Source organism: Ciconia boyciana, chromosome 8 (assembly GCF_034638445.1).
Source record: "Ciconia boyciana chromosome 8, ASM3463844v1, whole genome shotgun sequence".
Classification (NCBI taxonomy): domain Eukaryota; kingdom Metazoa; phylum Chordata; class Aves; order Ciconiiformes; family Ciconiidae; genus Ciconia; species Ciconia boyciana.
Window position 1 is genome coordinate 42,840,410 of NC_132941.1, and position 23,177 is coordinate 42,863,586.

General features: G+C 36.8%; 1 protein-coding gene across 2 annotated transcripts in view; it reads right to left on the minus strand.

Moving 5' to 3' along the window:
* The window catches only part of VCL (vinculin), a 63,092-nt gene that overhangs the window by 30,175 nt on the left and 9,740 nt on the right, over window positions 1–23,177 (minus strand). For both annotated transcript variants that reach the window (XM_072869321.1, XM_072869322.1), the window contains exons 2-4: window positions 10,720–10,790; window positions 4,216–4,366; window positions 2,163–2,271 (exon numbers count right to left, since the gene is read on the minus strand). In XM_072869321.1, the coding sequence (XP_072725422.1) occupies window positions 2,163–2,271; window positions 4,216–4,366; window positions 10,720–10,790 (331 nt within the window). The remainder of the gene's footprint in view (window positions 1–2,162; window positions 2,272–4,215; window positions 4,367–10,719; window positions 10,791–23,177) is intronic.

Genomic DNA, 23,177 nt, shown 5'->3' on the forward strand with positions numbered 1-23,177 from the left:
TTGATCAAAGCCTTAATTGTGAACGGCAAAAAAAGGAAACATCAGGGGTTTGTTTGTTTCCCTTGAGGTTCTACCAGAGTTCAAGAATTGTATCTATGTATACTTCAGTTCTGCTAGAAATATTTCAGTGCTCTAGAAGTGGGGAAATAATTAGATTTATTCTAGAGCAAATCTATTTTCAATAGCTAAGACTTGTGAGGTTTACCACACAGCACATGTGGAAATTTTACACACAGATTCACAAAAATGTAAGTGGATTTAAATTGGTGCTGTTGTGGTCCCACTCTCTTTCTCCTACAGGGCACAAAACTGGAAGAAAGCTGTATACTCTTTGGCCGAATTACTTTTCTGCTGGTTAGCATCTTAGGCATCTTAATATAACAAAAAGGTTAAATGAGCTTTAATTACAACACTAAAAAAGCAGTAGAATCCCCACACTTACAGCATAAAGGTGTAAGTTGTGCAGAAGCACCTTTCCTTTCAAATTATAAAAGCCTAAATAGGTAATCATGTTCTCCTCTCTACTTCCAACATAACACCTATAAGCACCTTGTTGATTTTAAGTGTACATGCTCCTATTCCTGTTATTTCTATAGTGCTCACATTAACAGTTAAGTTCCGATGCCCATTGATATAGCTGAAGGGAACAAGGACGACAGGCATAAAAAGTTTTGTGGGCATGGGCTGTAAGTGTTGAGCAGCATTTAGTTCAAGCAAAGACAGTGCTTCTAGAGCATGCCAGAAGCACAAGACTAGCTATTTATTCAGAACAGCATGAGCTTAGAGAAGATTATTTGCAATAAAGGTACAAGCCTACACCTCACTTCTAAGAAATCAAGACACTTGCCCAACACCTATTACCTCTATTATACACAAATAACAGCAAATTATGTCTGTGAGGTTCAATAAAAAGTCCCAAATGCTTGTGACTGAGCGAAATAGAGCAAACTGAAGTTTGGAAAAACTTCCATTTTAAAGACACAGAAAACAATGACCACAGAGAAACTGAAATTGTGTACCAAGTAAAAGAACAAATTTCATGCAAAGAGAAGATTGCCCTTTTTGCTTCATCTTTTCCTGTTCAAAATGAGGCAAAATCTGTTTAGTTGAAGGTAACTTCTCACAGGACATAAAAAAAAAGTTTAGAGAACACTATACCTTCATATGGAACTTAAAGTTTTTCACATGTAGAAACAGGCTAACATATACATATGTTAAATAAAAACAGGATAATCTACAAACATGCTCTGTGACATGAGAGCTGCTAGTCATTTCATCTATGAGCTAATTATTCTTACGCTACTTCATACATATTCTTATTTATATATATAAATAAGTACTAACCAGATTCCTGCTCTGTTTATATAAGCATTCTTTAGTTCAGTGTAACTAAGTCCAACATCTTTCTACATTACCACCACAACACCTAGATTTTATAGAATGCTTTTGTTAAATACCTAAACTACTTTATGCTTGCTGAAACTAAAGCATTTGGAGTAGTAGATGACAGAGATTAATGGTAAGTTTCCTCTATAGCAACCCAGTGCTTCACTTACCAATTGCCTACTTCGACCAGTGAAATTGTGAGTTAACACAGTGAAGTAACAAGTAGTGAAGGAGCATGAAATAACTAACAAAAAGAATTTTTGTAACAGCTGTGCTTTTGTATTATACTGTGAAACAGCTATCTCTGCAACCTCATTAAGATGTTAATATAGGATACGTAGCTTATACTACTCCAAGAAATTCCTACTAGGCCTAACCATCTCAGTTGGTACAGACATTTTATTAGCTTAATGGACTTCATAGCTGTGAGTGCTTAATTACACAGCTTTTTCATTTTTTTTTGTTTTACTCTTACTAATGCATGCTTACATCCCTCATATAATATAGTGTAGGAAAAGTAAAGTACCTATCATCTGTGTACTACATATAATTTACCAACATCTTGACTCTTCTGCACTCTTAAGAGAGAATGTGAATCAGAAAATAGTCATCATTGACCCTCTAGTTTAAAACTCTTTCCAACAGACACTTTAAAAGCAACTGCTTTATCATTGTCCAAACACTCGAAACTAGGGTGAGGAAGGTGCTGGGGGGAAAAAAGGTAAATTGAAAATACTATACTTAGTATGTTTATGATAGGCTGTAGCAAATCAAACCTGGTCCTAGATTCTTTGTGTATGTCACCAAATCCTCCATAGTCTCTACTACTTCCGCTACAGTCAGATATTCCAATATTCCTTTGCAGACACGGATGATTTTACGGACCTAAAAAAGGAACATTCCATCATTTATTAGATGAAGCAAAGTTACATTTGAATTAGAAATGCAAACCTATTATTAGAACAGAATAGGTATAGCATTTGCTAACATGACATACGGGCAATCACAAAGGTCTGGGATACTGATTGTCACCCACAATGCCATTACTCAAGACTGCTGTATTGACAAAGACAATATTTAATCTGCATTCCACTACTCAGAAATGCAAAATCCTACTTCCAGTGTTTTCACTTTGTATGATAAATGAAGGATAGCATTGAGATAATAGGTTATAAGGGAGTGCATTTAAGTATGCTGGCATGCTTGAAGTTTTTCATTGCAATTTCATCAATTAAAAAATATGTAACATAAATCACAAAGCAAAACTACATAGAAAGCAGACTGCAAGCTTTCAGAGGAAGTATTATTCACCATACAGCTTTACATATGGATAAAGCATTATCCAGCATTCCAGTGGGAAAGGTAGATCCAACATCTTAAGCTTTCCAGAAAAATCTGTGAATACTGTACTTTATTTACCTCCGGACATCTGCCTCAGCTTAACTTTTTCAGTTCATACTTGATTCCAAAACAGAGTTCTCTGTCAGTTAATCTTCTAACCTCCTGAACCACATTATTTCTGACAACACTACATACCATTCTCATTGAAAATGAGTTAATTAACATTTAATTCATATCAACTACATGAAGTGTTCAGTCCCTAGAACAGATCATAGTTTCCTCAAACTCATTTCAGTTTTGTCCCAATGTTAGTTTATCTTGAAACATAGCAGGATAGAGACATGCCAAGTTTTGCATTTGTGAAAAGTCAATCATTCCAGACTAATATTTTTCTTTTGGTTAACATGCAGTTGTCAGAGACTAGCTCAATGAAGCATTAACTCCACAGAAGTCAACTCATTTCCTAAACACTAGAAGCAGAGAGATTAAAAGCTATTAACTTCCTTGCAATTCTGTCCTATAACACTTCATAGTATCTATTAAAAACCACTTAAAATAATGTGCAATCACAAGTGCCACAGAGAAATCCCATAGCATTCTCATTTCAGAGGAACATGCTAACAGTACCATGAGTTGATTAAATGAGAGACAAGGATGCCATGTTAGACTACTCAGAACAGCAGGAAGAGTAACACAATTTCATAGATTAACATAATGTTGCACGGGTAAAATTTAGAATTATCAGCATTTCTAACAGTGTGAGCTTCATTTCCTCATAGTAGCATGATATTTGCTATTTAGAAATAAGCAAGACTCCACATTCCCAGAAAGAGGATCACAAGAGTAAGAAAGATTTGTAACAATGAAACACTTTCAAATATAAGATACTCAAAACCTCCTTTTTAAGTTTCCTTGCAACTCTGGCTTTTTTGTCCATCTGGGGATGGACAAACAGCACCTCTGAGCCACTTTCAGGCTTGTGCAGCAGCCAAAACGTAGCAACTGTTATATCTATCAGAACACATCTTCTGGCTAACCAGCCAGACACTCCAAATTTGTATTACCTCCTGTGCCCCAAGGCCGACTAAACTGCCACAGCTAATGAGTCAGACAGACATGTTAGGAAGTGGCTTAGGGCTTTTCAAGTAAAGGGATAGAGAATATAAGGATCAGTAATGGGTATGGTGAAGAGAATACAGAAAAGTGCCAGCAAGATCTAAGACAGGGTTGGTGGGATCTGGCCTTTTTGAGGAATAATCACAGGCAACACCTAAGCATTATGTCATACAAAGATGCTCTTAAAAGAGAGCAACAAGCCTATGCTCCTTCTGACAGAAAGGAGTGCAAAATATGCTTCCAATCAAGCTAAAATGATCAAAAACACATTCATCGACTCAATAGTTTAGATTAGCTAATTTGGTTAGGTGGATATTTGAATTAATAATACTGTTGTGCAGATACCTAAGTCAGTCACGTTGGGATTCCTACCTCCGCTTCATCGAATGTCAGAAGCAAGTCTGACGTTCCAGAAAGGATGCCTCTTGATCCATCAATTAGATAATCACGAGCTGGTACTGAATAAGGATCTGCTTGCAGCATCTGGGCTGCCCGAACAAGTTTGGTGCAGGCGTTCTCCACTCTGTGGAAAGTCATCAGACAAAACTTGCTGAATAGTTTCTGTCTGTATGACAACAGACTTGAGAAAATGCTGGATTTGTTTTTAACTTTATTACTTAAAGCACTGCAAGCAAACTGATCATTCTACACCTTTATAGTTTAAAAAGCAAGAGTATTTATTGTATTTATTTTAACAAGAAAGCAACCAGCAACCGTACAACACAGTTTTTCAGAAGTCATTAAATCTTCCAATGTCAGGAATGTTTGAAGTATCCCATGTACAGCAGTCAATACAGTGTTATTAAGGAGAAGTCCCAACACAGCAAAACACCTTTCATTCTTAATGACAAGGGCAGGGGAAAAAATTATTCTTTTAGGACTTCACAATCAAAGTAATTGCTAACCTTTATCAGCCTTGTATTCGCATTGTCATTTAAGAAGCAATTGCTATTATTAAATTATAGCTACACATTAAGACAAAAGCACATAGTATTAAGAAAACCAAGACACTGCTCCCTGCTCATTGAAGCTGTGGCCCAGCTCTTCAGAGTCTGTTAACACTCATGACAGAAACAGCATTTTAAATAGCCACAAGGTTTAGTGATAAGGTATGAATTTCAAATGCAACTTGCAATTCCACACTTAAAAACAGAAAGGAGGTTTTGCAAGGTATTACAATATCTATTTATAGTAACACAGAAGGTACACAATAAGCAAATAAGTTCTGAAATTAGGTTACATCAAGCCATTTAACACAACAATTTTAAAATATCAAGAACTGGAACATTGAAAAGCTTTCCGTTTTATTCTCTTGTTGTAATTAGTTCATGACAGCTTAGAGAAATACAAAATTCAGACTTGACTTCCATGTTAGCTATGCTATTCACGACTGTAGTTATTGACTACACTGACTGTGACTATCCTCCATTCTCTCCCGTTTGACAGAAATGTAAGTGTAGTCTAATACACAGGCTCTATACATGCGAGTGCCATGTGCTCATTCAAGTTATACAAGGTTCCAACAAATATTAAACCCTTTTATTACAGCAATACTATGTCTTATCGCAACTTTTTCATGCTTGTCATGTAGGCCATTTTCTACTGACCACTTGGACACACTCTTTTATCATACTTTCAGTTAAGTACTATTGGAAAATTACCTAGTTATCCCATTTTCTCCCCTACATTCCTTGTTAACACAAATGGCAGAACGTAATGGTTACATCTAAATTTAACTGTACTAGAAATAAGACACTCATTACAGGAAAAGATACTTTTTTCAGAAAGTAAAGCTTTCAGCTAATGGCTCCCTAGAGTAGATCGAATTGGGCCAGCTGACCTTATCATAACCTGCTCTTTACTGAGACATCTGCTCAGTACATCAGATGGTGGTAACTCATAACCGAGTAAGAAAATACAGGAGGACTTCAAGGCAGAAAGTGGGAATGGTCTGCTCATTATTATGCAATGTACTTAGTTGTATTATCAAAGTCAACTGACTTCACTAAATTAGATTTCCGTGCTTGCTCCTCAAATTTATTCTTTTCAACTCTGCCAAGAAAAGGATTAAACAAATCACCTATTCAGCCAGCTCAGAGCTATAGACTCAGAAATACTTAATTTCCTACAGTTCAATTTCATGGTCATCTCTTTAAGACTAATGATTATCTCAAGGCTGGCTTTTTCATTTGTAAAGAAAGGAATTAACATGAACAAGTGTTACCCCAGAAGTCACCATAATTAACAAAAATAAAGTTTCTAAAAATTCCAAGTTTTCTTTTACAGTTTTTAGAGATGAACCTCTGAAAAGTAAACTTGCATTTTACTTGTACAATATCTATTTTGTATAAACTTCCCAATGCATTTGAAAGACTTCAGGAGTGTGCATTATGTACAAAAAAGCAGAGTGGTGTTTAAAAACCAGACATGCTCCATCCCCTGCAAAGCATACATGCTAGGAAACAAGATTAGAATTTGAGGAAAGTAGTAATTCAATTACTTAAATTAAAAAAAAAAACCCCACTAAAAATATTCACTGCAATGAACCACTTGTTCTATCACAAGAATCAAACACATTCAAAAGTTTTTAATAGAAGTTCATTGCTATGGTGAATTTTCTAATCCCTGTATTATATCACAACCTAAAAAAACCCCCAGCTTTATAAAAAAATGTATATTTATTTTTGAGGCATGATTACAATAAAACTATGTTAACACCAGCCAAATTCTTTGTGGAGAAGACACAGGTCATGGTATTTCCAACCACACTACTTTTGGTAGTCAATCAGCCTCATTCCTGTTAGTGTCGTCTTTATGAAGTGTGAGGAAAAAAGTTTAGCTTATGCTAAACTACCATTTTAGTTTTTAGGATTGACATCTGCTTTTCCCAGAGATGCCTGCCCAAAAATGCCAGGCAATGCCTTTGATGCTTGAATAATGCTCGTTTCAATTTCTAATCACTTAAGCTGTAGTGAGTTTACGCACTACAGTTCAGATTAATTGCAAGTCTAGAAATATAAGTTAAAAAGCAAATATTTTACATTAACATTAATTTGTTAATACAGTTACCAGCAGTGCAGCTCCAGCTTGGCTACAAAATAATATTATTATAGTATAGCATTACTGCTTCATTTGTTAAATGAGTTTGCATGTGCAAGTTAAATGCAGACAAATTTTTATTCTCAGTGTAAACAAATCAGGTGTTATCCTATTCTTTGCCTAGAGATTACAACTTTTTCCTTCTTTACAAGGGAAGTATAACAAGTAATAAGAACACATTCCAAAACATCTGATGTAAATTACATGCATTACTCATACTCCCTGGTGATTAAGACAATTAAGATAAAAAACACAGCATTTTTTAACTCTAGGTCAATAGTTCCAATGTGGTTTATGTCAGTAGCATGCAAAGAGGTGCATGATAGCTTCTCAGCACCCAAACTGTTTTGCTGCACAATCATACTCCTACTGAAAAACTTTACAGATTACCATCATAAATATTCATTATGAACCCTCAATGCCAGTCTCAGGCAAGCCAAAACCCAAGTCTTTGAAAAGAATAAACAGACCTTCTCCCTCATCCTCCAAGAGTGGTTCCCTCAAGACTGGTAGCCCTTTTGAATGGACAAAATATGGACAGGGAATGCGGTGCTAGTGCATGCACACTGCTCCTTACCCCATCATCCATGTGCCAGTACAAGTTCTGCTGGAGCACTCCCTTAAAGGGGAATGCCAATTACTGAACTAACACTTTATTAACAAAAATCCCTCCCTCCCCCCAGGAAAGAAAAAAACAACCCTCATCTGTTTCACTTCCTGCATCCAAATCCTGCCCTTTAATGCAGGAACAGGTAAGACTCCCTTGGCAGGTCACCTGTGACTGTCACTTGCCCCTACAACACAGATATCAGTGACACTACACTCCATAGTGTTAACAAGGAACTGTTAACATGTACTAGTTCCTTTTGATATAAACTCCAGACTAACAAAAAAACAACAAATGCAATAGAATATCATTCATAAAGGCCACTGAACATTCCTAATTCACGTTACTGCATCTAGGATAGTAAGTACTATGTGAAGTAGATTTCATTACTGTGACAGATAGCTTTGTTTCCCATTTTTCATTGTATCACAGTTCAAGCAGCCATGAATTGCTGCAGAAAAAGTTCTTGCACCCAGCATAAAGTAGTACTATTCAGAAGTGCTTATATCACATCTCTACAGTAATTTAACTATTTAAGTCTCCACAAGCTGCTAAGTGTTGATCAAAGACTGGTTGCAGTATAGCAATTAAGAAAATCTCTTTTCCTTAATCCCTTACTTGTCTAGGTGAACAAGAAGCTGGAAATTAACTAAAAACTCTACACATCCTAGAAAATGAGCACAATCAAAATTATATGTTTGTATACAATCAAGAAGCAAGAAAAAAGTTTTGGTCTCATTTCAATACATAAACACTCCCCTCAAAAAAAAAATTTTTTAAATCAAACCCCTCTACATCCAAACAAGATCACACACCAGGAACACAGCATAATAAATACTGTAGTGGATTATATCAAAGGCCCATTTAACTCAGTATCCTGTCTCCAAAAGTAGCTGCAAGTAGATGCCTAAGGAAGGTTAAGAAGAGGATAAGCATTTATCATACTTCCTCTGGGCGCTTTCCCATCCTCCAACTATTTTCAGTTCTTGGGATTTCCTGCAGTTTGTCTATTTGATAACCCACAATGGATTCCTCTAAGTACTTATCTATTAACCTCCAAACCTATACTAATCATTTTAACAGTACATAACTTACTATACAAAGAAGCTCTCCCTATTGTTGGTTTACAAACTACTAGCTTAAAGCAATGCCCCCATCAAGTTCTTACACAACAAGGGAAGTGCAAGTTTCCATCTTCTCCATGTAACTCATACTTCCTTAGACCTTTGTCAGGGCCCCAATCCCCTCTATCACCTTTCCCAGGCCTACTTAGCTTTGCCTTATACAGAAGCAATTCCATACCTTTGATTGTTCTCAAAGTCCTTCTATGAGTTTTTTCCAGTTCTACTACAGCCTTTCTAAAATTTAGAGACCACAAGTGCATGCAGTGCACATTTAGGGACCCCAAGTGCAGCATTCAAGGCGTGGGAGAAAAACACACAGTGACATTTTGGTCTCTCATCCTTTGCTGATAAACCTAACATTTGGTTTACCTTTTGACTGCTACTGAGCGTATAATGGATGCTCTCACCAATATATCACAGCTCCAAGACCTTGCTCACTATTAGTAATGGTCAGTTCAGAGTCAATCATCCTATCTGAAGCTAGACCTGCTGCTCATGTGTGCATAATTTCAGACCTTTCAAAATAATTTCCTCCACACTTAATATCAAATCACTCAGTTTAATAAGGTCCTGCTGTAATTTCTCAGTCATCCATTAATCTCACTACCCTGTGTAAGACTTCGGGTCATCAGCAAGTACTTTGACTCATAGCTCATCCTGGTTTCCAGAGCATTTGTGAACATGGTGAAAAGCACAATCCCAGCAGAGATTTCTAGAATCCTACTGACTACCTCCCACCATTGTCAGGGTTAACCATGTAATTTTTCCTTTCACTTTCAATTTTCTCTTTTCCATACAAGAACTTTTCTTATTACCCTGTGGCTACCACATTTTCTTAAAAGCCTTTAGACTTTGCCAAAAGTTTAGAAATCACTGTATACTGCATCACCTATGTATTACCCTTATCCCTGTTTGTGATATTTCTAAGAACACCAACAGATTTATAAGGCAGAATTTTCCTCCACAGAAACACTGTCAATTCACCCAAAGCAAATCATATGTATTTGGGATCTGTTAATTCTCCTCTCTAGTACAGAATTTCTAGTCATTTGCTCCAAAGGTATATCAGACTTATAGACCTCCTGTTCCCCAGATTCCCCTAGAAAGTTTCTCAGGCAGTAGCATCACCTTGACTGACATACCGGGTGGTCTCAAGTGAGAGACTGTACTTCACTAATAATTCAGCTATTTCATACTTAAACTCTTACACTAATACCACCTGGTCCTGAGAATTTTTTTAATCATTCATTTGGTGAACCTAAAATGCAACAAACTAAACCCTTTTTCACTGCCTAACAAAAATTTTCTCTTTAGACATCATCTCTGTTCTCCATTTTAGTATTTTTTTAGTTGCCTCAATGCTTTCTTTTTTTGACTATCTGCCTGTTTTGTGCTTGGGAATACAGTAAAATATTCGGTCATTCTGTACACATTGGACAACACTAATAGAGCAGTCACTACATTCAGTAGGTTGTAGGGCAAAGTCACTTCAGTGAAAGTTTGTCAGTTGGCAGTAAGAAGCTTGGTAATTCCACAACAAGAAGTGATATATGATTTTTAAGACTTAGGGCAGCAGCAGAAGAAAGTCAGTTGTCCTTGACACTGAGCCATGGAATTAAGAGTGTCAGTCACTGCTCTTCAAATGTCTTAGATTTCCAGGCAGCTATGTCATGCATCAGCTGCCTATACTGACAAACTCACACTTTTCCACCAACCAAATTAATAGAAAATATTGAGAACACCATGTTACCTCTGACACTGTTAGGCAAAACTACAACAGCACTTAGGTAAGTACCATTGTTACTTTGAAATTTTTTTTATTTTTAAAGGAATAAATATCCTAGATATGTACCCATATATATAGAATGTAACAGGAAAAGTCACTGTTGGCAGAAAGGTCGTTCCTGACAAAGGTCAGCCTCAAGACCCCAAAGTGCCACTCAAGAGTATTTTCTAATCAGTACAGCAGAAATGAGTAACAACAATCTATCATTGGAACAGGTTTCCTGTACCTACAATAGAAGATTTACAATAAAATGAGTTTACTTGATAAATGCTGGTGGCATATCCCTTTTCAAGATCTGGTCTTCTGTTGTCTGCACAGTCTCTTTTCCAACCTGCAGGAAAAAGAAGTCATACTTGAGATTCAGAATTTCACTGTAAAGCCTAGATGAAAACAAATAGCAAGATAGCAACAAAAAAATTGATTTGTACTAATAATAATTCCTTTCCCTACGTTTGCTGTTGCTGTGTCTATTTTTGAGACCACTATACACTGTGGTTAGTCTAATGCTTTAGAAATCATATGTTGTTTCCTGCCAACACCTCCACTAAATTAACTGGGGGGCAGAGGGGGAGAGACACTTTTCCCTCTTCCCATTCTCCATAGAAACAATACTATTTGTTTGCTACACTTAGTTGTAAAAATTTAATCACTGTGAACTCTGGAGGCTTCCCTCCCTCCTAATCCCCACAAGTCAGAAATCAGGTTCAAAGTTAAAAAAAATTACCCCATTTTGCTATTCAACGTAGTCTATTAGAAAAATGTAGTTAATTACTGAGAATACACCCCACATCCACACCATCCTTTAGGCAAAAATAATTATGCAGAAGCTAATAAAGAAAAAGATAGAGTAAGATCTGGAGTTTTCTATACACTAGCTCTTGTGTTATACAATAGAAGTCTTTATAATTGGTAGCTGGCTCTCTGGACTGTGAGATCACCAACTTGACAAAATATTTCCAGCTCCTTTGTTGACTGTATTTTCCAGCTGAATAAGCTATTCAGAAAGGCATCACAAAGCAGAAGGTCTTTAACCCAGACACTAGTTTGTATTAAGAGCTGCCAGGGCTGCTCAAGCTAGACAAGATAGCCTTGAAAATCCCTGATCAGCTGGTGTTTAAAGATTTGCTGGTTTTTGACAGAAGTTGTAGTGTGCCAGTATGCACAGCACTTGCCAGTTCTAAAGCTGTACAGCCTTCCAGAAGCACTATTTCCTTGCAAATTTATGGCGCTTGCCAAAAACTATCTCCCTAGTCTGGTCCTTTTCAGAGGGGCTTTAGAGAAGTACATTATTTGGTTAAACAGAGTGAGCCTAGCCTACATTTAATTTATTTTTTATTTAATGTATTAGTACTACACTCACAAGTAGTCACACAGACATTTATAAGTACTGAAGGGAAGAGCAGAGAGGCGGTTAAAGGTCTTCAATTTTATGATAGGCTTCTGTCTCTTATGGTCATTGTAGGCTAACAGCCATGCTCCATCCTAGTGCACAGGACTGCAGTGTTGCTTTGACTCCTGAACTTCATGGCAATGCCTCAGGAGCACAATTATAAGTATCTCATGCCCTGTTTCTTGGGACAGGGTTGCATGACCTACCAGAGAATGCGCCTGCTTTATTCTAATTATTTCCATTGCAGTCATGAAACATTTTTTTATATTTCTCACGTTTGTATGCACACATGCATGATAAAGATGACACAGACAAGGAGTAGTTTGAATAAACTTTGGATTACACATCATTCAGACAGAAGGCTGGCACTAGGTGAAAGTGAAGAATAATACTTTATTTCCAGAGAACCACTGGGAGGAAAGCCCGTTGCCTTCAAGATTTTTCTCTTGTGGCTGTACCAATCTGCATATAGTTCAGTTTATTTAAAAAAATATATATATTTCTAAGGATATACAGTTTTTAAAGAATGCATGAAAAATAAAGCTTACAACAGGGAAGGCAGCTTCAATTTGAAGGTCATTCTAACACTTATTATTGCTATTTTATATTGAAGAGTCAGTCAGGAGCAACCAAGAGACAATTTCTGCTCAAGTTACACCACATTTGATGCTGGATCTAAGTTACTTCTAGTTTTATTAGACCATACAAAAAGCATTTCTTCCTTCAGTCTGGAAAGCATAAGATATATCTTCTTATAGAAGAGACTAAGTTAACTACTCAAAGAAGAATTATCAACTAATTATAGATAGATAGATACACACAATATATGCACTTTATATATTTATACACACACACAGGTGGATATTCTTTGCTATGCCTAGCTAGGATCTTTAGTCTTCAAATGAAAGAAATATATAGGATACGAGTCAATTCCCATTTTCATTTTTTGTGGGGAGTTTTAACCTCAAAATTTTCCTGAAACAGACAGTCTTTGTCATAAACTCCAAAACCAGATCATTTCTCTTCCAAGTCCATCACAAAGCAGAAATACTCATTCCTCCAACATCCTCAGCACTATACAGCACACAGACAGGACACAAGATTTCAGGCAGTTCCCCACGAGGCTTCAATTAAAAAGGTCCCCTACCTTTCTAGAAGAAAGGACTTTTTACCATTTTTTAAGCACCAATACAGCACATGGTCACTGAATCTGTTTAAACATAAAACCTTGTGGCTCAAAGGAAAGCATTTCATATTTACATAGCTATTAATTAACCTTCCCAGAAGTTGCTCTTTGCATTTGTAGCCAAGCTATAGAGATGGAACGTAAAGAACAAATGTACTCTGCATACCACTTAACAGGGAAAGTCTCAAAACATGAAGCCACATTCACAACTAAAAATACACAACCCCAAAAGTGTTTTGTGGGTTTTCCTTTTTAACTTTGTGGTTAGGGGAACTTTTTGTTTTGTTTCTTACTTTTTGTTTTAATAACATCCGGTTTTCTTCAGACTGAATTTTACATGGGCTAAGCAATTTTTTGACACAGTACAGTGTAACACAAGGTAGGAGATTCACTCAACTCTACCTTCTCCATACTCCAATACCAACGGAATGAAGATTTCCCCCCTCCCCCCCAAAAGATGTAATATCTACACATTACATATTTCAGACAGAAGGCTTGTTGAGCTTCATGCCAATACAGAACTATTATCTGGGAAACCTGTATTTTACTTCTATCCAACAGTATACATGTGGAAAAAACAGGATTCCTACTTGGGTTTCAGATATTCTTACCTCCGAAGATAATTTTTGCCTAACTAACTGGGAAGCAACAGTCTCTGTGGAATAGAAGCTTCTGCTTTTAAGTAATACTCAAGTGGCCATTACTCATGGTTCCAAAGAAACTGCATTGGATAACACAGTAAAGAGACCATAACTTCTTGAACACTGTACATGCCCAGAGCAGCACAGAAGAAGGGAAGCTCTCAAGCAAAACTTACCAAGACAGTTTCATAGTTACAACTTCTACCCATCCATATTTGTTTCTGCACTCTTTGGAAGAGTAGGGGCAAATCAGATGAATCAAGATAAAGAATGCGCTACTTCTCTGCTTGCTCCCTGCTATTTAACAACAGCGAACAAGAGGGTGACAAGTCTAGAAATTTAAAGGAAACGGGCACAAACAAGTCAGAAGGCATATATGGCCACTGAAAAGCCTTCTAGGAGAACCAGGAGGAGATTGAGATTTCCTGCTGCTTTTGGCTTTTAACCTTGCCAGTAGGTCTCATGCACTCTTATCTCCCACTGATTAGTAGGAGATCAGTATGTTTTAAGATTCCTGCTAGGGAGTATTTTCTCCATGGAAAAGCAAGAAGAAACAACTTTCTGATCAGGCTGAGGTTTTTCCTCATAACCAGTTTTGCAGCTTTTTGTCCTGTCTGCTTCTACTGCAGAAAAGACAAGACATGAGCACCCTACAAGGTCCCTTTCCCATCTTCTTAGCCTGCTGGATATAGCAAAGAACAGCTGTTCAGTGAGAAGGGGAAATAGTTTCAGCTTTTGTAATTCTCCAGGAGTGTTTAAACAAAGACACCACAAACACCGAGTAATATCTAGTTCTCTTAAATTCTAGAAGTTTGAAACTACAAACTGCATGTATCATATAGAATAAAACACACAAATATTTAAGATGAGAGTCCAAAGTTTATTGTTTGGGGGTGGGTTGTTTTGGTTTTTTTTCTTTTTAAACAAAGATTTGTCTGAATGCCTATATTGACAATACCAATTTGACAATTTGCCAAACGCTGGAAGTGAAATTTTCCTTGCAGCTTATATGATTTCCCCAGTTAAAAAGGAAGACCTTAGAAGAATTACTTCTTGCAATGTTCCAGAAGCTAATTTAAAACATCTGTCATTTTAGCAAGGAGCCTAAGAATATTCCTGCATCATCATCCAGTGAATACATACAGCCCCGGCTGTAACACCAGCAGAGCCCCAGGGGTTTTTCCCAAGGAATAAGCTACAGTACGAGTTTTGCTTGACAAATCAAAGTGCCACCTAAAGTGATCTAGGTCTGTATGCTGTAAAAGCAACTTTAGCAGAAGCCATCTCACATTAAAATCCAGTTGCTGGTTTATGCATTTTTCCATGTTTTCAAGCTTCCAGGAAGAATAGTGACATGACAATGGGAGTGTTAAATCTCACATCAGAAATTTGTTGTATGTCATTGCAGTTCCATGAAGTTCTCTGCAACTTCTTTCTCAATTTCTTTAGATGCCTGTCCTGAAAAAATAAACTTAAGTATTTGCTGTAAGTCTACAATGACAGCAGTTTGTACATTGCATATCCATGTCTAGAATCCATCTCAAAACATAGTTGCCAGTCCTTTCCCCCCACCCCACGTTTTAAGAAAGTAAAACTGGCCTACATTTCAAGACCATGAACAATCCATCAAACAGAGCTAGAAGCAAGCCAAAGTTACCCCAAATTTATGCCTACTCCTTCCTGGCATAGATGATGTATATTTCAGTCCAGACTAAAAAAATACAACATAGGCAGAGAGAACTAAATCTTCATGAAAGCATTTTGAATTCTGGTGACAGACTTACTTACACATGGCAATATAAGGAAAATGATGACTGAAGTTAATGGTATCCAGTTTCATATCCTGTACCTTTCGTGGAGTTCATCCCTCCCCACAAGGCTTGTCCATTGAAGGCCTAGAAAGCAAGTCCTTTATCTCAAACTGAGTTCAGAGACAGTTTGTTTCAGTGGGTTCAAGAGTGTCAAGGGCTCAATAACTACTTCATAATTGTTCAGTTTTCCCTTTGTGAAACCAGTCACTGGAGGCAAATTACACGGAAAGCTTTTGGGAAGGAGCTCCAGCAGCAAAAGAGAAGCAAACGGGACTTAGTGTTTACCATCATTATTGTCAGTCACAGTATTTTAATTGCAACCCATGCTCTGTTCTTATTTACACTATCGGGCAGATCCAGTTGTTGGTATTTCAAGCTATTTCCCTCAACTCTTAGAAGTACAGCTGTTAGAGTGAATGTAGTTTGATCATGCCATGACTCTTAGCTACCATAATCCATGTGGTAAATGTTAGCAAAACAGAATTGCATACATCCTGGCACAGCAGCAAAGCATAAAGTTTTGCCAGATGCAAGTCAAACAGCTTTGGGGTACATCATGAAATTTCTTGGTCACACCTAAATTTCACAACTCAAAAATTATCATCAGATGACAAACAGCTTCCAGTAAGGATAGAACTTTCTGCAAACTGTGAACAGAAGAGACAAGCAATGTTGAAGTGCTTTTAGAAAAATCTAAGTGAACAGCTTTACAGGTTACTCCACACAATCTAATCCCTCTCATCTAATAAGACTGAAGAAGAGTCAGTTATAACATGGTACAATAATACAACTCTAAAAAAAAAAAAACACTTTCTTTTTCCTTCAAAGGCTCTCTTGGAAGCATTTAAAGCAATTTTCCCATTTCTTCATCATTCCACTCTCATCTTGCTTTAAATTATAATTGGGATTCATATGTCAATTGCAATTAGTGAGTTTAACACTGTTTTAAGAAGCTTTAAGTTTTTCTACTTATCTGTAGCAGAATAGGCCAATGCAATTATAGAGATTGAAAAATAAGTCCAAAGAAATATGCAGCTGAATCTCTTCCTGCTTCTAGTTTACACTAAACAAACAATGCATATATACTACCAGTGACATAAGTCAACAGGACCACTTTTCCTTCAAGCCAGGCATGAACCTAAAGAGACTGCTGAATCAGAGCCTACCTATTTTGCCTTTCAGTTAATATGGAAGCTGTATACTGGCTCCTGGTTTTCTATGATTACCCTGGAGACTGCATTCCAGGCATAGCAAGGTACAATTTCAAAGTCATCTGGCAATAAGTCAAGTAAATTGGAACACTCCAGCCATCTGGTCCCTAATAGCAGCAAACTGACCTACCTGTCTACACTCATGATTAAGACAAATTCAATTGGCTTGAGGCTAAGGAAATCCTGCTGTCCAAGTAATACATAACTATGAAACAAGAACCATATGGAAACCAGAAAGTGACATCATTTGGGTACCAAAAGACTTTTATTCATGCTGCTATTGTCTATTAACTCTGTTACCAGTACAGAGCTGAGGCTTGGATGGTTTAGCTAATTACAGGATGCACAACAACGTAAAAGAAACAAAAGCACATACTGATTATGTGAGACTTTTTACAGAACAATTATAATTTGGTAATTAGTTCTTTTCTCAAGAGAAGAGTTTCTTCTTCTAAACCAGTACTTCCAAGTTAAAACTACTTTAAGGCATTATAAGTCCACTTCAGTCAAATAACATAAGTCAGCTCTGACCTTTGAGCATATACAAAACTCACCTGGAAAAATAAGGTACAGCAATTGTCCTCTACAAATGAGATTCACAGCTGCAACTAGCTACTTTTACCTTACAAGGAAGTCTAAAGAAAGTGCCTCATACCAAACAGCATGCAGACTCCAAAAGCTCTTCCAGTTCATTTCCACGTACCCAGACCTGTGAAGCACCACTAAGTTTCAGAGCATCTCTTAACATAAATCCTGCTGCAGTTGTATACACAGATTAGTACTGTAATAAAAGATAACACATGCAATATCATAGACCTACATTCTCTCCTTATTCAGATGCTTGTCTGAAAAGCAAGCAACCAAACACCATGATGCTGCTGGTAGATTTGCATCGTCTTTGACTATCTGCTAATATCTGCATGTTGGAGAAAATTTTGGTTAATAAGAATCCTGCCCCTTCCCCAACTCCCCCCCAGTAATTGAGATGCATCCTGTCCCTGCAGCCTTCCAAGTGTTAAGTCAAGAAGAAGTATCTAGAAAATTACTCAAGATTAAATCTTTTTGGCTCTGTTAGTAACACAGTAATAAAAAGCCTCACCATAGGAAGTTCATAAATCATATCAAGTGGAAGAAAGATTTCTTCCCAAATACAGCAGAGTGGCCTGTGAGAATTTGTATTTCTAATATAGATAAATATTGTACTGCACAAAGTCTCTAAGCCAACCCAAGCTACAGCTTCACATAGGTAGTAACAGACTTTGTCCCCAGGCTAGTTTTTTCCTTCATCAGAATGACAAACTAAGTTGGAGGTGGTATCTGTAACAATGTTATTAAATTGGTATTTCACTTATTCCTGTGTTAGCACAGAAAACATTAAAGGAGGTGAAAAAAGAAAAGACAAATATGTATTCTCTGTTACTTGAGTAAGTTTCAGATGCATAACAGTAGAGAAGTTTCTAAGATGTCTGACTAAATCAGGTGCAAGGCAGACATCCACTATAAGTGCTTTAATTTCACTTTGATATTTAGTTAACTACAAAATCTGTTATTTTTTATAACCCATTTTACTTCATCATTGATTTTAAGACACAACAAATCAGAATAAAGACTCACTTTTAGCACCCAACACAGGCAATGCATTTATCAGTAGATAAATGGAAGAATACTCACCATGCCATCATTTACATGACACTGCTTTTTAACATGTTCTAAGTGTAACTATTTTGCCAAAGCCACTGTCATGAGACCACACTTTATTCTAAGCAGTTCTGAAATTCTTACGACAATTCCCCCACCTCTTCCCATGACACTGTTCCAAGTCACTGAACTTGTTCTCATCTGCCTGTCATAAGTGCTGGCTTATTTATCTGCAGCCTCGTCAAACAAGTATCTATTTCCATTACCTTGATGGGTTACAAAAACTAAAAGGGCTTAGGGCTAAACAGCTTACTGAGGCAGAGAAGGAATACATAAGAGATGCTACCTTAATTTACTTAAGTCAACCTGCAAATGCAGGAACTAGACAGAGTTTTGGCCCACATTGGCTTTGTTTAATCCTAGTGTTTCCCTCGAGGGAAACATACTCATCCAAAATTAGCTTTATTGATAGAGTAACATTTTCCACTGAGTTTTTAATATAATATTAAAAATATCTTCATATGTTCACTAATACATGGTTGAAGCAACAGAAACTCACAGCAGTTACCTTTTGGCATAAGCCCTCCCACAGTAAATGTTTCTTCACCAGCAAGATATATACTAACATGGTATTTCATAGTAATTATCCACTTCTCTAGCATATTGGACAATTTGTCTTTCATAAGAGTCTCATTTTACTTGACTAACAGTTAATTCAAGTGTACAATAAGTTAACAGTGTAAATCATTGCTCACATGTTAAATGTGATGTTTTAATTAGCTACAACAATATCTAGTTACATTAAATAGAATAAGGACTAGAAATGGTGGGCTGTTTTCCAAGTGACGGTGCTCATTTACAGCACCATTAAAAACTTAAGTGTCAGAAACTTGATATTATGTGATTATTTTCCAGCTTGATTTTGCCTTCAGTTCTCCTGACCACTTAGACCAGCTCTGCAAGGAATTCAGCATGTAGAAGATGACCCACTTATGTGCAGAGTCATCACAAAGAATTTGCAAACCATTAATAAGCAGCCACTCAGCAGAAATAACTGATAGAGGATATTAAAAATCAAACAAAGAAATGGCTAATCTGGCATTAGTTCTGAGCTAGGTGAAGACTTACTCTGCTGTTAAAATTAGTTTTTAATAAAACTTAAACTTACAATGTGGTCAAGTAACAAACTACTTTTCATATCCAAAAAAGCTTTAAAAACAACTCCTTTCAACAGCATTTGCTATTTATTTCTTGACTCGCACTGAAAAAGAAATTAAGTAGTAAAGGCTAATAAACTATGGCATAGCAGCAGATGCCACCAGTGTAGTCAGAATCTTCTACTACAGGATGACATAACCAATAAGAGTGGTATAATCTAACTAATTCCTAGTTGTCAGTGGTTTCTTTGAGAAATTAGGTCTGGAGAATGAATTGAATGATAAAAATTCTCACTCAGAACGATTATTGTCTTCTATGCCATCTTGATTAGAATCTACTCTTAGCCACTTTTACAGTCTACATTCAGCCATTAAAACCTATTTCCACCCAAAACAGTGCTGGAGCCAGCCTACTTTTAAAACAGTGCTTTGGACTAACATTACTGTACATTACATTCTACTTATCTATGTTCACCCAATTAAAGCATTATGAAAGCATTAGTCTTACTCTTGCAGTCCCTACTGGAAAGCTTAGTTCACATAATACTGAAACCTGTGGGACTTTTTTTGTACCAATGGATTTGTTTGGCCCTATTACTGTAGACAGTAGCATCTGAACATGCTTGATGGGATGGACAGACTTTCTCAGTGTAGCTCTGTAACATGAAGCTACTACTATTCTCAGTTGAAACAAAGGGAGAAAATTTGGTAGGGTAAGCAAGCAACTTGAAGGTTACAATCCAGTACATACAAATATCTAGGCTAAAACTGCTTATTTTGTTAAGTTCCCATGATTGGAAAAGCTGGCCAAAATCTGGTTTCACCTCTTGCATACAAAAGGAATAATCCTAGTCACCGTTAGTTTGAAGTTGTACAGAAGTAAAGCCTCTATAAGCCTGTCTTAAAAATTAATCTTTAAATTTGACACTGAATCATAAAGAGACATCAGAAAGTTCAACTTATTTAAAACAGTTTTTTCACTGGAATTTGTTAGCAGTTTAGAGCTCCATTGTGCCAGGCACTGTACAAATACATAATATTATCTAGTCCACATACAATAGCAGACCATTGCTGTGTCACATTAGAAGAATTTTGAAAAAATCAACTCCACATTACAATAAGGATATTAAAGTGCCACCAACACTTGATAGTATATAATTGCTACCACTTTGAGAAGTTATAGGTACCATTTCTAACTATTTCAATCCTTTTAGAAGTTTAATATAAATTAATGAAAAATCCTTTAAATTTTTCTAAGGTAAAACACATTTAGATATGTAGTTCCTTTACCTGCTACAAGAACATTCTTGAAAAGAGAAACAGCAGTATTGCTGCCAATCTGACTAAAAGCATCTCCTATAACAGGAAGCTACACTTGTTCCCAACAACATTTTGTCCTATTTGAGGAAGTTGCTCCACATTTAAAAGCAGCGGAATAGAAGAGAACCACTCTTTTGAGCAACCATTATACTATATACAGAAATACTATAAACTATAAACAGAAATACAAGTTTTTGGGCCAGGTAACAAGCAAACTGGAAGACCTGTCTGAAGAAAGGAATTACACTCAATTGTGAAAGCAGAAGCTAGATCCATCAAGTTTACAGGACCCCCCCCCCAGTTTACTTCCTCCATTGCCACGCAGTAACAAGGTTAGTTAGCAGCAGCACCAAAATGTTTTAAACTAATAAGCCATGTGCAGGAAAGTTTGCTCTTTGCAAGAAAAAAGTGCAAGACAACTATGTAAAAGTCTGCCACAACAAAGGCTAAGCAACAACTCTTTGTAGCAGTTAGTAAATGCTTCAGAGTTGTAAAGACGCTTCAGTATTTCACTATCCTAAGTAACTGGAGAACAGGTCAGATACTCCAACTGCCCCCCCTCCCAAACCGGCAGAGCAAAATTGTTATGCCAGACATTAGCTTGCAATTGAGAGACAAAACACTTTATATTCTATAGCTTTAAACTACGATAATCACTGATGTCAAGCTGGGAAGATTAAAAAAAACAGATTAACAGAAAAATACATTTCTTCCTGCTGCATGGGGGGGTGGAGTGGGCTCGGCTGGTCTGACAGCTCAAGTGCCAGTGGAGTCTAGTCAGAGAGCTAAGGAATGCAGGCTTTCTCCAGCATTAACTTAAGAGAAGCAAAAGAAATGCTATGCTATTACCTTTCTTTTTTTCCAGAGAAAGACTGAAGTCAAGCTGAAACCCAACTAAAATTTACTGAGGTTCCTACTCCCCCTTGATTCTTTGAGAAAAGGGAACTTTTTATAAGTGTGACCCCCCCCCAAAAAAAAAAAAAAAAAAATCAAGCAGCACTTCTTCAGTTGCTACAGTTAAGTCCGTTGTTTGGCAGTTACTAGCCCTTCACAATCCAATTTTTTTTGTCATTCTATCAGGGTAAGCTAAGTAAAAAGTGACCTTTTCACTACTACTCTGGAGTTCAAGAGAAACTCCATTTGTTTCTCTCTATTATTCAGCATAACTATTATGCTGTAAAAGCTGCAAAGACAGCCAGACTTGTGAAAGTGATTTTAGTGTAGTCCAACAAACACTAGTCAGTTTACTAACTTGTTCTCTTACCTAAAACCTCATCAAAGTTATGCAGTAATTTAAGAAAGTGTTTTTACCCTTGAGAATAAATTTTCTTTCAAGTATTAAGTGTTTTTGTAACCAAATCAACTTTTGAAGAATTAGCTGAAGGATATTTAGACACATGTATACACATTCAGAGGCTGAAACATCTTTTGAGATCAATCTTCAGCAAAGTTACAAAAAAAGTAAGATTTTAAAAGCAGATAGATACACCAAAGGAAGTAACCTTTCCAGTAACTTCTGACTGGGTGCTTGAAGCAGCATTTTTTGTAGTGATAACCCTTATGATAAACATTCAGCGCACCACACACTTCAGTATTAAAAACCTCTCCTACGCAAGTTTAGATGATTACATGGTTATATGTTAGCAACTGATAAGGTTTCCATAGAGTTTAAATAGGAAGGTTGAACATGCCAGCTTGCATACAGCTAAACCTTAGCACTAATTGTTTCATTCAATTACATACTACTATGTCCCATTTTGAGATTAACAGTTTAACCATTCATTGCCTATGCAGAGACAGATATTTTTACTCATAAACAAGAAGTGCATTTTTTTCAAAACCTAACCGAATTTGTGACCAAATCCACCCAAAAACTCTTGCAACTTACAAGTTATCTGGCTGTCACATATACTGACTATCAGTCTGGTTGAAGTCTGTTTCTGCTCCTTCCAAGGAAGTATTTGTGCAGGCAAACAAAACAAGTCCTGCATAAGAAAAAAAATGTTTTATTAATGCTTCCCTCCTCAAAAACAGTTGCAATATGCCGCTTCTTCCAAACTCAGAAAAAGGTTTGAAGACAGCAGAGGAAGCAACTCAGCTGGAATAACTGAAGTTCCACATGACAGCTTTTAATAGCTTCCCTGTTTGACAGGAGGAATCTTAAGACTCTTCTGCAGCTAAAGAGCTCATACCCAGAGAATGGCTGAAAGACTAGAATGGACAAGGAAGCTGATATAGACTTTCCTGGTTCAGCCTTTAACAAGCTTCCCATTTGGATGCACCTGGTCCTTACATTATATAGCAACTATTTGATGAGAATTTAAAAAAAAAAAATGAAAGATGGAAGAGAACAGTCATTACTGT